The 17,820-nt window shown below is 54.9% G+C and overlaps 1 protein-coding gene across 4 annotated transcripts in view; it reads left to right on the plus strand.

The window, feature by feature from the left end:
• BCL11B (BCL11 transcription factor B) overlaps positions 1–17,820 on the plus strand; it is a 95,089-nt gene that overhangs the window by 34,750 nt on the left and 42,519 nt on the right. For 2 of the 4 annotated variants that reach the window (XM_047080126.1, XM_047080127.1), the window contains exon 3: positions 6,328–6,540. The exons of the other annotated variants lie outside the window; for them this stretch is intronic. In XM_047080126.1, the coding sequence (XP_046936082.1) occupies positions 6,328–6,540 (213 nt within the window). The remainder of the gene's footprint in view (positions 1–6,327; positions 6,541–17,820) is intronic. 4 annotated transcript variants of the gene reach the window in all.

A 17,820-nucleotide genomic window follows, 5' to 3' on the forward strand; every position in this document is an offset into this window, starting at 1 on the left:
CCATTGGAGCTTTGTTTTTATGGCCCCCATGTGATGGCCCTGAAGGATGTCTTTAAACACAGCTGTGCAAACCCTGTGAGACCTCATTTCCCCTTTCTGTTGCTTGTCTTATAAAGGACGCTAACACGTGCACCCCCGAACTCAAAGCCGTTGCAGCAAGGACCAGAGACCCGTGATGGGCACTCAGAGTTGGCCTGACTTAGAAGGAGGATCCAAAAGTGGGAGGTGGGGACTTGGTGGCCTCAGCTCCACGCAGAGAATTTCTCGATCCCCCAAATGCTCTGGTGCACTGAGCTGAGCCGGGCTGCACACACAGCCTGCTCTCTTGGCCTGACTTGGGGACCTGTCCTGACATTTGTGGGTTTTCATGGTGACTTACATGGCGTTCACGTAAATGCTTGGATTCCCTTTCTGCTTTGTTGTTCATGATGATGATGATGATGATGATGATGATGTATTTTATAACGAAATGAAAAAGCAAGTTCTAGCGTTTGCTGGTTACCAGCCCTTGGTGGTTAAAAATGAAGAAAAAGACATTAAATGATACCTGTGGAGTGAGGGAATTTATTTTCTGAGTGCCCCGCCCCCCCCCCAACTGGTGTAGCTCTGAAATTGAGTAACAAAGAAGGCTGCTTAGAATCCTTCTCTCTTCCTGCTGTCTTAGTCCCCCCCCCAAAAAAAGAGAGCTGAGAGAGACAAATGGTGGGAAGGCTGGGTCTTGTGGGGTGAGTAGCCATTGCCTGTCTCATTTAAGGTGGTGCTCCACTTCTTTCAAATAGGAAATTGCCAAAATGGATGTCATTGGCTGCTAATTAGATGTATTTTAACTGCAGGATCATTTTACCAGCTAATACTGTTATTATGTGCTTCAATGTGAACCCATGGTGGAGCTGTTAAAATATGAGCCAGCGGCCCTAGCGCACAGCTAATGAAGCCTGCACGCCATCGGTGGGGCTCTTCCCTCGGTGGCTCTGAGGATGCCCAGGCCAGGCCCCGTGGGAAGGCTGAGTCCTTGCAACTTCCCAAGACATGCCCCCGTTTATTCCCTGTGACCACCTTGTTTATGTGTTTTGACCAGGGTCCGATTCCAGGGGAGCCCCTCAGCTCTCTAGATCTCACCATCCACCCTCTCGGGCCTTTGGGCCAGCCTAGAAGCAACTCATGACCACCCGTCCTGATGTGCCAACCCAGGCCCCATCACTGTTGGCGGTGGGTGCCCCAAAACAGTCAGGCCTGAACCTCAAGCATTGGGTTTTCAAGCCTGAGCTGGCTTCCCTCCATCCTCTCTGTCTAGCAAACCGGAAAAAGAGTCCTGATTTCCCGTCGGTGTTGGGGGGAGGGGGGCTAGAATTGGGATGTTTCTTACATGCGAGCAGTGCGTTTGACTTCACTCGGTTCCTCGGTCTCTCTCCCCGCGCCCCCCCCCCCATACATAGCATTTTGATCATCCTTAAGACAAAGTAGCTGGCAAAATATTTAAGCGATCCGAAAGAAATGTTTTTATTTGCCCGCGTGCAAGTTGGGTTATCTGCCGATCTTGTTTATGAAATTTGGGGCTGCCTTTCCAGCAGTCTCTTCGCCTCTCAAATCTTTCCCGGCTCACATTTCCATATTTCTGCGTGCATGTTCTTTGTTAATCACTTGGCAAGCGCTTATTTGAATATTAAAAATTTCTTTAATCATCAAAGGCAGGAGCACAGTCTCATGAATATTCATATTTTCCCCCCTCCTCAGACTGGATTCTAGTTCATTACCCTGCAGTAAAAGCCAAACAGCCATCAATCGCCCTCATTACAGGCTCTGGCGTTTTGATTGGCTGCCTGCTGCCCAGAGCTTTTTTTTTTTTTTTTAATTTTTTTTAATTTTTTTTTTTTTTAATTTTTTCCTCTTCTCCTATGAGCTGTCTTGTACAAAAAAAAAATCAACAATGCAAGAATAAATTTCTCTGGTTGAAAAACAACTTTGCAAACTTGTCAAACAGCCCTCATGGCTTGCTGCTGCTGAAGCGGTCACCAGCACTACCCCCGCACCCCCTCTTAAAAAAAAAAAAGAACCCAGGAAAAAAAGGGGGGGGGAATTAAATAAATAAATAAAAAGGGAGAAACTTGAGCCTCAGAGATGAATATTTGTCAAGAGAGTTGACGTAAGTTTCATTTGCATAATGACTTTGTACTTCTGCATTAATAAAATTTGCATATGAAGCCATGTTAATTACTCCTGATCATGCTTTTTGCATTCATGCATAGTAATTTTCTCCGACTTGTGAGAATTAATGTCTTGGCATGGGGGGGAGGGGGCGCGGGGATTGTCAGGTTTCCTTGCTAGTGGCCCTCACTCACCAGCGCTCGCTCCCTGTCTGTCTCCCTCCTTGATCTATGACTCATTTTTGCGCTATCAGTAGGAGTTCTTGGCTTAAAAAATGTATCAATTGAAAAGCACCAGTAGGGAGAAAAATACACGTCTCCTGCACCGCGTCTTCCCGAGCGCCCGGCGCTCGCTGGGAATCTGGAACCCTCCGCGTGGGAGGGGCGCCCGAGGATTCAGCACTGGGAAAGGTGCTCGCTCCCCTCACGACCAGGCTCGGGCTTTTCCGGGCGCGTTTTTTTGTGTCTACATACCGGTGGGTGTGGGCGTGCTCGCGGGGTAGTGCGCATGTGTGAGTACCAAGCAGGAACATCTATCTGCAGGGCCCCTCTAGGAGAGAGCGCGGCAGGTTCCAGACCCCCACGGAAAGGATGCCTTGCAAACTGCCTTACATCCTGATTTGGAGCCTAAGAAACGTTTTTAGGGATCTTATTTTTGGACCTTTTGGGGCCTCTAGAGCAACATTCTAACCTCTGTGAGCCTCCATTTCTTCATTTGTGAGGGTGGGGGTCGCTGGCCCTAAATACTATGATACGTGTATTCGTTTTTTTTTTTTTTTTTTTTTCTTTCCCTAATGAAAGTGAACTTCCATGACAAGGAATGGAGCCAGCCAGGGCTTTATTTTTAAGCCACCTGGATCCTGAATAAAGCTGACATGGCGTCTTGGTGTCCCTGTGCCACATACCTCGGTGCTGTTCCAATCCCAGAGGGGGAACCCACCTAGAATCGTTTGTAAAAGAGTGTCTTGCAGGGCTCTGCGGGTGCTTTCCAGAGCCAGGAGAGCACCCGGCAGGCATTCCCAGCCAGGCTGTGGGAAGACCCACAGGGAGCAGGAAAAGTTCCAGAGTGGAAAATAAATGGACCATAGTAGCTGTTTATCCAGTGAGTGTTCGCTAGAAGCCAGGCTCTGGCCAGGCTTGCCCTGACCTTCCTTTAGAGGCAGGGCCCCCGAGAAGGTGACTCGCCCCAGGTCACGTGGCCAGGAAATGGCAGAGGGGATTGGACCCACGCCTCTGCTCCCTCTGCTCCAAGGCTGCTTCTGAGCTCCGGGCTTCCTCTGTGTTGCCAGCGTGTTGCCTCAAGTGCTCTGTCAGGTGCATTCTCAATTTCCTGTCTGCTCTTCTGAATGCACACACTTCTTCCTCGAGGACCGGTGAGGGCTGGGAGGTGGCCTGGGAGGCCTGCTGAGGCCAGAGACAGTCCTCGCCTTGGACTTTGCCAGTTGAACGATTCTAAGGTGTGCAGTTGGTGATTTTGAGTATATTCGCGGCGTTGTGCGACCATCACCACCACTAATTCCGGAACCGTTCATCACCCCCAGCGGAAACCCCGTTCCCACCAGCCTTCATGCCCCTGCCCCCAGCCACTGGCAACTTCTTGTCTACATTCTGTCTCTATCGATTTGCCTACTGTGGACATTGACTATCACACAATGGGTGGCTTTCGGGGTCACCTTCTGCTTTTGCTCTAGCTTCAGAAGAGGTTTTCTGGAGTATCCACCTTTGGACTGAGCTCCAGGTTTAAGTTGCTCCGGGTGAGGGGGATCCCCCCAGGTCGGAGGTCCTCGGAGAGCACCTGGAGTGTCCTCTGTGGGCAGCTTAGGGTTAGAAGCCACTCGCTCTTGCTGTCCTCTCCCTGCCTCCGCTGAGCCAGCCCCTAGAGCAGGTGGTCCTCAGGTTGGAATTCTTAAGGAGGCTTTTGGAAGCCCCTCCAGGGGGCAGCACGGCCCCCACTGCTACCTGAGTTGGGGGACGACTTTGCCTTTACAGGCCCTGGCCTAAGCCTGGCCCTTCCAGAAGGAGAGGTTTGTGGCTGGACCTGCCCTTTGACCCTTCCTCGCAACCTTGGAGACCCAGGTCCTGGTCCGTCACCGCTTGGGAAGACAGTCATCAGGCCCCGGACACTCCTGTCACTCTTTCTTAGCCATGGTAAATGGTGGTGGCTGTGTCACCGCTTCACCCAGAGCCTGGAGGCCTGGGTTTGCTCTTTTTCAGCCTCCCGTGGCCTTACTGAGCCCAGGGACCCTCCAGCTTCCCTCTGCTCCACGCGGCCCTTCTTCTCAGCATCCCAGGGCACCCCGGTCACTCCACCCCAGCTGCAGCCCGAGGGCTGGCGGGACATATCCGGCCTTTGGAGATGCAACTGGGTTCAAGTCCCAGAATTCCCGGAGCTCCAGCACCCCCTCTGGGACGGGGACAGTTTTCCCTGCTGAGTGACGTATTGGTGGTGAACTGCTTGCTGTGGTAGGTGCTCTGCACAAAGCCGTGTCGGGAGCCTTCCGTGGGGCGAAGCCAGACTGACGAGGACAGGGCCGAATGTGCAGTGTCCAGTGCTGGGGTGGGGGTTTAGGCAAGGACTGGCCAGGGCAGGCTTCTGGGAGGAGGCAGGTGACGCTGGCCTTAGGTGCCTACTTTACTTGGGGGCTTGCACCGAATGTGTGGCTGGAACTGTGTGGGGTCATTGGCCGTGCCCTCCTGGGACCGTCCCGGGCTCAGCAACACCCCGGGTCCCGAGCTTAGCCTCATCCGAGGTCCTCATTGGCCCAGGGGAGCCCACGTGGCTTTGGCTTCTTGGCAGGACATTTGCAGGGCTTCTCAGGGGTCCCGAGGCCCCCAGCCCTGGATAGCACACGTTTTGTAGAGGCAGGTGCTGTAGCTAAAGAGTTCTGGTTCCCGGAGCCGGGCGGCCAGGGTTTGGCGGGGCTGGCTGCTGGCGTCTACAGTTTTCTGTGGTCACGTCACCGGCTTCCTGGTCTGCGCAGTGGGTCTCCCAAGCCCTGCCCCGTGGATGTGTTGGGAAGCTCACTCAGGATGAGGACTGACAGGATCCTGGCTCGAAGTGGGCTTGCAGGGTCCCGTGGTTCTCCTGGATGGGGGAATCCCTTGTGGGGGCCACAAAGTGGGCAGACCTCCACCCTGCAGATCCGTGCGGGGTGGTGAGCGGCCTCGGGTGGCCTCCTTGGCAGAGCTGGCCCGGGGCCCAGCTGCCCCTCATCTCGTTGATGTTTTCTTTTTGTCTCCCTGATGCTTCCCTGCTCAATTATTTACCCGGGGAATTCGGGCTTCTTCACTTGTGGTTTTGGCAAGGGCTTCACACAGACTTTTGCCCTGGTGGTCTCTTAGCCATTTAAGATAAACGGCCAAATCAAACGCAGGCCTTGCTGGGGAGCCTGCGAGCTGTGGGGCTGGGCGGAGGCAAGCCAAGCTCCTGGCCCTGTGTCGTGGCTGTTAGACTGGGGGGCGGGGGGGGGTGCAGAGACGTCCCAGCCAGGGCTGAGGTGTTAAGAGGGGTGGTGGGCAGTGCCCGGGGTTTTCTGGGGTGGGGGGAGCGTTCAAAGCCTCTCGAAAAGCCTGGGGGCTTGTGTGCGGTGTGCTTCCTGCTCAAGTTGCTAAAGAGGACGCTGGGCTGGAGAGAGACACCAGCTGGCCGTCCGCCAGGCCGCAGGCTAACTGGTGCCCAGGTGCTCAGAGGTAGACTGAGGTGTTCGAGGCCTGAACACACAGCCCGTCCTGATAGGGCCAACGGTGGTGGCTTGGCACTTCCCAGCTCTTCCAGAGGGGGGGTGGCCCAGATTTCTGGGAACGAATCCCCAAAGGAAGCCAGATCCAGAACACTCTAGAAGCCCCCACATGGCGGGTGGGGGGTCTTCCTGGGTACAGGGGCCCTGACAGCTTCTTTTGCCCCCGCCCACCCAGGGATGGGAGTCTGGTCCCAAGACGGCCCAACCTGGCAGCTGTGGAAGTAGGACCCCCTCACCCCTCACCCCCCACTTCCCATGGCCTCTTACCCGCTCCCCCAGCCTGTGCCCAGGTGCCTTCCCTGCAGGGAAGCCTGGCACCCCGGGGCCTCCCACTCTGGAAGGGTGGCCTGCAGCCCTCTGCCCCGGGCCCCTGTCCCGCACCCCGGGTCCCTTGTACGGTCCAGGGCCCGACTGACCAGTCTTTTTTATTGTTTTTTCTCCAGGGCCGTGCAGGCCTGCCCAGCTGCCAGCGACGGCCCCCATAGCTGCCTCCTCCCACCCTCACTCATCCGTGATCACTCCACCTCTGCGCACCCTGGGCGCCCCGCCGCCCTGCTTCCCCCTGCCGTGCTGCAGCGCACGCCCGGTCTCGGGTGACGGGACTCAGGGTGAGGGTCAGACGGAGGCTCCCTTTGGATGCCAGTGTCAGTTGTCAGGTAACAGACGGCCGCGGTGGCGGGGGGGGCGGGCTCCCAGGGGTGGCGGGGTGTGCCCTGGGCAGGGCCGGCCGCTGCCTCTCCCAGGTGGGCCGGGCAAGGTGGGGACCCAGGGAGGATGTGTGGTCCCACCCCAGTGGGGCACCGGGGAAGTGGTGAAGGACGTCAGCGGAACTGCACACTGGTGCCCCTGTCCCCATCACTTAGGAGGTCCCTGGACGCCTCCGCCCTTTGCGAGGGTCTCACTCCCAGAATGCATTCCTTCAGCTTCCAGATTTCATCTCTTTGGGCTGTTTAGCTAAACCTTAATTGGATAACGCTTAACATCTGAGGTTTTCTTCTGCCCCCGCCACGGCCATCCCCTCTCCCCCACCCCAGTCGCTGCCCCCCTCCCCGAAGGCAGCGCTGGGAGAAGATTCCCTCCCTGGCTGCCTGTGTCCATCGCTGGAGTTTCTCTTTGCCAGAATGTGTTGCCCATTAACTCTGAGACAGAAGAGTCACTCCGAAGGAGCCCTTCAGCTGTGGCGGTGGGAGGGGGTGAAGCCTTGTGGGGTTCCTGTGGGGTGGGGCTGTGCACACGCCTACTGTGCGCCTCTCTGCAGGTCTTTGCGGCTGCCCAGTATTCCGATGGGCAGACGGGGGGTCAGCACAGCGGAAAGACCTGTTTTCCATCACCCTCCCCATCTCCCTTCCCGAACACGACCCGCACTCGTGCTGTGGCCCAGGGTCCCTGGAAATGGCAGGCCGAGGCCTCCCGCCCCCTCCTCTCCTGGTCAGGGCCTGGTGCCAGGATGCTGACATAGACACAGGTGGTGGTGAGGGCCCTGAGGCCTGGTTTCCAGGCAGGGGCCAGGAAAGGAGAAGGGTGGGTGCAGAGCTGGGGCAGATTCAGTTTGTCTCAGCTTTGTCCCCAGGCGTCTTACAGGCTTTCCCTTGATTTGGGTAGAGAAAGGAAAACGATTGTTACCGGACAGATTGTGCTTTAATTGAAACTGTCTGGAGGGACTGTCCGTGGTGGAGCCAGGTGGCCCTGGCTGCAGGGGCCAGAAGTCCCTAGGCCTTCCTGCTGGTCAGGTGGCCTGCAGCCTTCAGCAGCTCCCGCTCCGATGTCTGGTGGGCTTATACCTGGAAGTCACAAAGCAAAGACTAAACATGTCCGGGAAGGGGTCGGCACCACTGGCAAAGAAGCCAGCTCCCTGCTCGCGGCCACCCTAGTGCCCCTGGGGGATTGGGGCTCCCGTCCCAGCTCTGTAGGTCCGTGCTGTGATCCCTGCTTGCTGAGCGAGGGATGCCTGCTTCGTCTGGGCGGTTGCCCTGCTCTCGTGGCTTCCTGTAATTAGTGCTGCAGCCCCTGCAACCACGCGGGGGGTCGCGCTCTCAAAGACCAGCCTGAGTGTTTATGACTAGACTCGGTCAAGGTCTGCGGTACAGAAACATGATTTCCCCGGCAGAGGTGCACCCGGGGCTTTGCTTAACCCTCTGTTGGCTCTGGCTCTGCTTAGAAGCTGCCGCCGTGCTGAGCGGGAGCTGTTACATCCCCATTTTGCAGATGGGGAAGCAGAGGTTCGGGGAGGCTGAGTGGCTGTCTTCGGGATGCCTCCCACCCAGGTCACCCTCTTCCCACGGAGCCTCGTGCCCCTGCCTGCATCCAGGGGTGTTCGCGCTGGATGGGCTCACATTGCTCGCCCGCAGCCGCCCTACCGCCCACTTCCTTCTAGGGACCGTGTGTGGAGGGCCTGCTGTGTAGCCAGTGCGCTGGGCCTTTCGTGTGCCTTCTTGGATTCAGTTCTCATAGGAACCTTAGGACGTCACTCTCCCCACTTTACAGATGAAGACATGAGGCTCAGAGATGTGGAGGTCTGATAGCTCACATCCATTCATTCATTCTTACACGAAAAGCCCTTTCTTGGGCACCTAGTTTGTGGCACTGGGCAAGCCAAGGAGTCAGGCACGGTGGACCCCTGGCCTCTGGCAGCTTGCACGAGTGGAGATGGGGAGAGCGGGATCAGGGTCCCGCAGAGAGTTCGCTTTGAAGGGGACGGGAGGGCAGGGGTGGGATTTGACCCTGGCTGATTGTCCAGAACCTGCTTCATCTTTCGTATTGGCTCTGCTGGCCTAGAGGCCTTCTTGGGTTTTAGAGCTTGATACTCTGAAGGCTTAGAGTCCGTGAGCAGCCCCCAAATTGATGTCGGTGCTCAGGGAGGAGAGTGAGGCAGGGTGAGCTCTGTTCCTGGGGTCTCTGGGACCCCCCCTTCCTGACCCTCTTCAGAGGCCTGTCCTCGGCCTCTGGTGCTAGCTAGGCTGCGATTTCCAGGACCGTCTTCGTTCCCTGTCGTGTCCCCGTTCATTAGTCTGCTCCGGGTTGTTCCCCCCATCCTTTCTGATCAGTTTCAATACCTGAAAATATCCTGCTCCAAGGGTTTTTTGTCCCTTGGTGGCTTCTGTCCCTGGCACTGGGCTGTTTGCTGAAGTGTTTTTAGTGCCTATTTAATTAGTAGTTGGAATGCAGTCATTAAATCCACAGTAACCCGTTAGGAAGAAGCAGTCCTCTGAAAAGACGGAGAGGGGCCACCGTCCTCACTTTGTTTTGTCTCTTTTCAGATCAGGATGCACTGAACCTATCTCTTCAAATTAATACGGAAAACCCCGGAGTAACCGTGTTTCACACAGGTTAATTGCATGCCCGTGAATGCGTTCAGAGTTATTTATAGAAGGATGTGATTTTATGGGGGAGAAAGCCACACAGGTTTGTGTGTTTGTGTATCTCTCTGGCTGCTAGTGTCCCAGACAGCCCCGCCTCCCAGGACCCCAACCCCAGACCTCCTGATGGTCACGGTGGGGAGAAGGGATTTGGGCTCTTTGTTGCTTTTTGACTCTGCTGAAATAGTGGGGGGGCTTTGAGTCTGGGCATTCCTGGAAACTGAAGTTTCTCCCCCGAGAAATTTCATGTAGGAACCGCTCCAGGGCGCGCCCGTGGCGTCCGGAACCTCGGCCTGTGGTCCTGGCCTTTGCGCCACCTGGCCGGTAACCTTGAATAAGCCAGTCTCCCTCTCTGGGCCTGTTTCCTCTTCTGTAATAAAAAAATATATATGCCTATATACGCTTAACCTAGGTATCATATTATCTATTTACATGACGTTTAAAAATGAGACTCCACGTTTGACTTCTAAAACAGATGATACTGATCATTGTAGTTTCAGTTACAGGCTGCTGTGGATGATTGGGCACGTGACTTGGTTAAGGTTCCCAGGGCAGGGGTGGGGTGTTCAGAGAACGGTTTGAAAACCTCTGGGCTTTGGCTCCCCTGAACCTTTCCCCTTTCTGAGGTTTCTAAGAGTGGCAGGCAGTCATTAGAATGTATCCACTGCCTGCGTGAAGGCTGCTGCCCTTTATGGCTTTGTGACCTTGGGCGAGTCATTTCCCTCCTCGCTCCTCAGTTTCCTCACCTATAAAATGGGGGTAATGATAGTACATGCCTTGCAAGATTGTTTTCAGGATCGAATGAGGTCATATATGCCAGGTGCCGAGCCCAGTGCCTCACGCTGAGTAAGCCCTGTGGAAGTTCTGATTCATGCTCGAGCAGAACGGGTTTTACAACACCACATCATTACGTGTCCCTCGTGTGGAGTTTTACTTCAAGCTGGACCTCCAGGTTCCACTCTTAGAGGCCTTCAGCCTCTTGGCTGGCTCAGATCATGTACCAGCATCGTGAGGTGGACAGAGAGCCGAGAAACGTCATTGCATATTTAAAAGCCACAAATGGTCATCAGCCGCAGTGATTGATACACGCGCTTGGTGAAGTTCAAGGTCTCACGGGAGTGGAAGTGTTTGGATTTAATAGAAGGAGTCAGTTGCAGCCATTAGTAGATGCTGAAATCACAGGGCAATCTTGTAAAGTTAAATTCAATTTACTTTTCTACTGAAATTGTGCTTGCTGTGTTATTTAACTAATCTGGGGTTTCTTGGCACGGGTTAAAGGGACAATAAAGATAAAAGAATACCTGTAAGTAAATAGTAGGGTTTAACAGTAGACGGTATCGTGTCCTCCTTCAATTATATCCCAGTGTTCATTTGTGTTGGTTTTTATAACCGGAGCCATCCAATGGGACACTGCGGACTAGACCACCCTAGCTGTGGAAGCTTGATGCAATTAATACAGTCTGTCTGGAAAGTGGCCTTATTTCTGGAAGTTTTATGTTAATGATATGGTCTGTGCTTTGCACATTTTATACCAGAACAAGAAGCACGCTGTAGTTTCATTCTGGACTGGGTTTGATTAACACCGGAGGATCAGTGGGAAGCCAGAGGGTGATGCCGACCGAGGTGGCGGCACCAGCCAGGCCCCCACCGGCTCACCGCCTCTCTCCTGGTGCAGGGGGTGCAGGGGCGCCCCAGTAGGGCATGAGGGCCTCCCTGGAGACTCTGGAGGGAGGGGTGAGTATGGGGGTGAAGAAGAGAAGTGAGTGTTGGGGGAACGCGTGTGGACAGAAGCACTCCGTCTGGGGAAGGTTCGCGACGTGCTCTTGCGATTTCCTTTGCAAAGTTGCATCTGCTGTGAGTCTGCCTGGGCTAACCGGGTCCCAGTGTCAGTGGGGGCTGGCTCGCTGCAGAAAAAGGGCTCGCAGGGGAGTCATTAAAAATTTAAAGGGTCATCTGTACGCCTTGCGATGTCTACCTTGCCGAGGGGGCCGGTGGTCCAGCATTTACAACCCATGAGTGATTCTTGCATGCCTGTTCCGCGTTCTGTTGTGGTGTCCTCCTGCCTCTTGGGATCACACCGCTGCAGAGGCTGCCCTGGACCCTGTCTTTAGAGCCCAGATGCCTCCTTTCGTGACTGGGGGAGGTACCAGGAGAAGCCACGGAGAGCTGGGGATGGAGGGAGGGGGGCAGAGGGCAGCAGGGCCTGGGAGCACCCCAGAAAAGCCCTCTGTCCGGGAAGTCACGTCTGCCCTGACACCTATGGGATCCAAAGGTGCTGGGTCTCCAGGGACCAGACAGAGCGCAGTGCTGCCTAGTGGGGGAGGGGGGCGGGACTGAGGCAGGGGCACCTACCGGCATGACTGTCCTCGGATAAAAGGGGTCCCAGCAGCGTCCCGGAGAGGAGACCGCTGCAGCCACGCCAGATTCCATTTCACTCTGAGCCGGCCCTTCGGACGTTCTGAAGGCAGAGCTAAATCAAAGAATTCTGTTCAAATCCGTACAAGATGTTGCTGTTTTCCTGCTCTGACAGGAGAGGCATTTGGAAGTGCAGTTTCTTTCTTTCTCTTTCTTTCTTTTTTCCTTTCTTTTTCTTTTCTTTCTTTCTTCTTTTTTTTTATAGCTGTCTTAAAAAGGAGTTTGGCTGTTTAGCACAGCTGGTGCTCATTACATTATGCACTGGCAATAAAATAGCATGTGTAATTAATTTTTAATGCGGCACTGGATGCAGCGCCTTAAAGCAGTCAGTGGATGTGAGGAACCAGCACTGGCCACCGACATCAGACATCTCAGAGCACGTGGCCACATTCTGCGGCCTTAAAGGGCATCCGAAAGTGGCCGAGGAGGCTGGGGCCCTCCACGTGGAGTGGAGTAGTCCAGACGTGGGTTCGCCTCGGCAGACCTGAGGCTTGAGTTCCTGGCTGCTGACCTAGGACCAGGGGTCGCAAGAGATCACCCCGTCGAACGCCTTCATCATCTGGGTGGGTCACCGGGGCACAGGCTGCGTGTGACACGAGCTCTGGGTCCTTGATGCTCTGCCCGCTAGGCCCTGTTACCTCCTTGAGTTTAGACTGCAAACTGGGGAGGGGGTCACCGTCCAGCTGAAGCCGCGTGAAACGGACGATGTGAGTCGGCGGCAGAGTTTTTGCTCCGAGGAGCCCTGAACGTTCAGCTTCTTGGGCCCTCAGTGTTGCCATCTGCGGTTGGAACACGCCTCCGTGTGCCCTAGGCTTGAGACGTTCTGTGGTTGTGCTCTGATCCCTGGCTTCTGCACCCCTTCTCAGGGCTCTGTGATGCTGATTCGTGCTTGAAACGAAATGTCACTGCGGACGCGTACCGTGCGGAGAGCCGTGGGCCCTGTGGGACCGTGCTCCGTCCTTGTTCTCAAGGTGCCTGGGTGGGGATATGTGACCCTGGTCTGGGTCTCAGTTTCCTTCCCTGTGAAACGGAGCCACTGGGAGTACCTGCTCATCATCTGGAGGCTCCACCGCGTGGCCACTGTGTTGGGGTGGCCACGGCTGAGCACCAGCGTGTGCAGAAGCGGAGGCAAGGGGAGAGGGGAGGGACAAGAAGGAGGCCGCCGGGCTGTCGAGAACCCTCGGGTGCCCCGTGCCCGATGCCCACGTGGCTGCCGTTTCTTTGCAAGTGTGCTTGCTGCCTGGGAGATTACCGTTGGCCCTGCTCCTGTGACTTGCCAGTGTTTCCCACCGGGCCTACTGTGTGCCAGCACCATCCTGGTCACTTGGCAAACTTTGCTCAGGCCACCCCATCCTCCTAACGCCCCTAAGAAGAGGCAGCCCCCCTCTCCTTTTGCTCATGAGGACCGTGGGGCTCCCAGCTTGTAGCTCTCCCCTCCTGTTTCCCGTTGGGGTGCACAGTGGCTCAAAAAGGGGCAGTGGGAATGCAGCTCGAGGTGGGAGAGCAGACCACATTTGAACATGGGCCTGGGAGCGTCCCCAAGGTCTCCCTTCATTCACCGGCCGTGCTGCTGCCTGATCGGGGGCAGGGCGTGGGGGTCTGGGAATGAGCGCAGTTGGGGGTCTTGCCACGGTGGTCGGGGTGCACAATGAACGTGAACCACGTGCTCTGGGATACCCTTTCTCTGCTGAAGAAAACTGAAAGGACCAGGCTTACAGGAGCAGGGAGGTCCCTGCAGACCTTCTGGGATTTTCCTGATGGGGAAGGTGAGGCTGGAGGCCAGGCAGCTTCTTCCAGCGGGTGCCCAGTGACAAATGTGGATGTGGGTGTCAGCTGGGAGGGGTCCTGCTGACCCAGAGAGCCCCCTCCAGCTCTGGCTGCCCCCGAGAGATCTGAGCTGTGAGTGACTGCTAGGCACACAGAGTAACCAACCCTCAGGCCACCAGAGGGAAGGTTGAGGCCTGGGGCATGGGTAAAATTTTTTCTCATGTCCTCGCCCTCAAATTGGGTTTCTGGGGTCTGGCTGGGGGTCTGGGAGCCGGCAGGTGGCCTCATTGAAGCCTCTATCAGGTCCGTGTGACTCCGCATCTCTGGGTTTCCAGTGCCCGGGTGGCTGTGGTCCTGTAGGTGCCCCGGAGATGCTGGTAGACGGCCAGGCCCCGGGAGGGGTCGTGTTCGTGTCTGTGAGAGAAAAGAGGAGACACAGAATGCTGTTAGTTACCGCCTCATTTTTGGTACACAGTCCCCTAGAAGCAGTTTTTCTTCACCGGAGAGAAACAGACTTGTGTCGTCCTTAAAGCTCCAGGTGTTGTCTTTTTTTTTTTTTTTTTTTTTCTTGGTGGAGGGGAACAAACTGTGCTTGACTTTTTAAACCCGAGGGCCAGGCAAGGTGGAGGGGCTGTGTGCTGTGCATATTTCACAATCAAACCCAAATAGTCTAAGCCGTGAAATATAGTTTATCCAAACATAATCAAGGCTGGCCGGTTTAATCCAAAAATCTGTGGGGAGAAACCCTTGGTGGGCAGGGGTCCCTCGGGGTGGGATTTTGCACACAGCCTGCCATCACACTTGAGGAGAAGTGCCACCTGCTGACCTCTTCAGGCCCCTCCTTGGGGGTGGGCGTGTGACCGTGGTGTGTGGTCAGTGGGCGTGGGAACGTCAACCCTGCAGGGTCTTTCTTACATTTGGCAGTGGGGCCACCCGGTTATGGTCGGGTTACCATTTCTGGGCCCTCACTGCGTGTCAGGCCCTCCGCAGGGCCTTCCTAGACATTTCAAGCTTCCCAGCACCTTCTTTCCCAGGAGGCAGCCTATTCTGTAGTTTGCAGGTGAGGAGACAGGCCGGGGAGGTGGTAGAATGTGCCCAAAATTGCACAGCAGGTTGGCAGTGGACGTGGGATTTGAACCCAGGTCTCCTTGGGTCTAGGGGACACAGCCTGCTCCTGTCCTTGCTCTCTGGCTCCCAGACCACCCTCCTGCTGGCCTGCTACCTGGCAGGTGTGAGTGGGAGCCCCAGAGGGAGAGGCGTGAACTAATGAAATTATCCTGGAGTGCTGGAGGACTGGCCGGAGCCCTGGGTAATAAGAACGCCTGTACTTCAGGCCGAAGACTTCAGCCGAAGGGGTCAGAGGACTTGGGACTTCTTGGAAGAGGTTAACGCAGAAATGGAGTCACTACCTGCAGAGACAGGGGCATTTGGAATCTTTTCGTAAATCCAGACATTTTTAATCCATGCCTTTGTTAATAGGAGGTAGGGAATGGCTGATGGGAGGGGCCCCTGGATGCACACGTCGGCCCTGAGAGCTGTATTTAGCCCATGCCTCCTGATGCACCCTTTCTGGACTTGGCGTGTGCTTTGTTAACAAGTGCCTCATTTTAGTCTTCTTTTAGAAAGTTTATTTATTTTGAGAGAAAGGGAGAGAGAGAGAGAGAGAGAGCGATCTTGAGCTGGGAAGGGGCAGAGAGAGGTCCCCAAGCGGGTTCCGCACCATCAGTGCAGAGCCCGACATGGGGCTCGAACTCATGAACCCTGAGATCATGACCTGAGCCGAAATCAAGCGTCGGACCCTCAACCGACTGAGCCACCCAGGTGCCCCTCATTTTAGTCTCGATCTGATAGCAGAAGGAGCCACTGCTTGTGGGCCCACCGTGTGCCACGGGCTCTGTAAGTGTCCTCTCCGCCGATTCTTTCTCACAAGGGTGTGAAGATATGTCCGCTGCATCTTTTTTTTTTTTTTTTTTTGTAATCTGTGGTAAAGCGTACACAAGTTATCCTTTTAGTCGTTTTTTAAGCGTATGGCTCTGCGACATGAAGTATATTCACGTTGTTGTGTGTTCCAGTGCTACACCCCCGCCCTCGCCCAGCTCCAGAACTTCTGTTCTCCCAAACTAAACTCCGTCCCCATTGAAAGCTAACTCCCCCACTTCTCCCGTCCCACATTCTACTGTCTCTACGAGTTTGACGTTTGTGAGTATCCCATGGAAGGGGAATCAGACAATGTTTCTCCTTCTATGACTGGTGTATTTCACTCAGCACGATGTTCTCAGGGTTCGTGCATGTTGTAGCACAGGTCAGAATTGCCTTCCTTAAAAAAAAAAAAAAAGATATTTACTTTGAGAGAGAGCAAGCACGTGTGAGTGAGCAAGGGGCAGAGACAGAGAGAGTCCCAAGCAGGCTCTGTACCATCAGTGCAGAGCCCGACACGGGGCTCGAGCTCACGAACCGTGAGATCATGACCTGAACCCAAATCAAGAGTTGGACGCTTAACCGACCGAGCCACCCAGGCGCCCCAGAATTGCCGGACGAATGATATTGCCTCGTGTGGCTACGCCGCGTTGCGTTTGTTCATTCGTCCTGCAAGGGATGCTTGTTTTTGGCTGTGGCGAAGGGTGCTTCTGTGCACGTGGAAGTGGAATCGCTGGACCGTGTGGTCATTCTGTGTTCAGTTCTACTTACTGAGGAGCTGCCCACCTGTTTTCTGAAGGTGGCAGTATTTCACGTTCCGCCTCAGCAGTGCTCTAGAGTCCTGGTTTCTACACTTTTCACCTGATACCCACCCCCCCCCCCCCCCCCCGCCCCCGAGACTCGGGTGTGGACAACAACTGGCCCGAGTTACATGGTAAAACGGGAGGGTCTGGAATGCGGCCGGCTCTTGCTGAGCTCAGACATGGCGCTTGTGGCTGTCGTGCCGGGCCACGTCCCCCAGGATGTTTCCTTTGAGGGTCTCTCACCCTGGGGTAAGGGTCTCTTATTTTTCTTCTAAGTGCTTCTTCCCAGGGACGGCCTGTCTCCCAGGCTGCTGATTTTTAGCAGTCAGCTAAACATTTTGCTAGCTTGAGAGTTCGGGGAAGAAAATTCTGCAAGTGGACAGTTTTCACTTTCCTTTCTGCTGTGTCCTCAGGGTGTTGGTTTGGGTTCGGTGTAGCAGGAAGAGCCGCACACTTTAGAGTGGGGACACCTGGGAGCAAGGGAGAGCCTGCTGGTGTCCTGGGTCCCGCCCTGCCCCTCTGCGAGCCTCTCTGGGTCCCCATCTCTTGGGTATCATCATGCCAGCCTTGCTTCCCCAGCTGGGCTGGGAGGAATGGGAAGGGCGGCCCCCTGAGTTGCACTGTAGGATGTCTGCCTGGGTCTGCCTCTGTGATGGGGTGGCCTCGGGTCCTTTGTGCAAGGGGGCTGGGGGAAGTGATTCTGGGGCTCAGTGACGATTATTATGTAAGGCTGTGGTTTCTGTTGCCCTGTATTAGTTCCTAGGGCTACGGTAGCTAATGACCACAGGCGAGGTGGCTTCCAACAACAGAAATTTGTCACCTCGCAGTTTTGCTGGCCACAAGTCCAAACTCAAGGTGTTGGAAGGTCTTTGCTCCCTCTGGAGGCTCCAGGAGAGGATCAGTTCCTGGTCTCCTCTAGCTTCTGTGGCTCCCGGCGTTCCTTGGCTGTGACCACATCCTGTAGCTCTGCTGCTGTGGTCATGGCCTCATCCTTGGGGCCTGTCTTCTCCTCTCCTGGACAATTAAAACTAAAAGAACAGTTGTCATTACACTTAGAGCTCACCCAGATAATCCAGGGCGATCTTATCTCAAATCTGGAACTTAATTACACCTGCAATGATCCTTCTTCCCAGTGAGATCACGGTCACAGATTCCAGGGATTTGGTTATGGACATCTTGTTGGGGGGGGCACTCTTCAACCCACAACATACCCCTTGCTGGATTGTAAGCCCCTTCAGGGCAGGAACCCCATTTTGGTGTCCCTTGTGAACAACCAAGTTTTGGGACCGATTCAGGCATATGCGACAGAGATGTACTGGGTTGAGCCTGGAGCCGGTCTTCAGTGAGATAGCCACCTTGCCCCCAGGAATGTGGTGATTTTCAGATGCCGCCACCTTTGGGCAAAACTCAGACTTCCATGTTTTATAGAAGGTTGTGTACCCCTCCCCCCACCCCGAGTCCTGTCCCTGTGCCAGATCAGAACACAATTATTAACAAGGGGGGGGGGTGGCTTTAAAAAAAAGTCTGCGGTGATTATTATGAGAAAAAATTAGCAGAGCTGAATAGGAACTAAAAATAGCTGGACACATACTTGCCTATAATCTATTTTTTTTTTTAAGAAAATATAATTATTTTTGTAAACTGGCTCTGAGAAGCCAGGAGTATTTTTAGTCTGCAT

The sequence above is a fragment of the Lynx rufus genome, unplaced genomic scaffold (genome assembly GCF_022079265.1).
Source record: "Lynx rufus isolate CCGP_SWC_20201006 ecotype Redwood Valley unplaced genomic scaffold, mLynRuf1.p SCAF_17, whole genome shotgun sequence".
Lineage (NCBI taxonomy): Eukaryota > Metazoa > Chordata > Mammalia > Carnivora > Felidae > Lynx > Lynx rufus.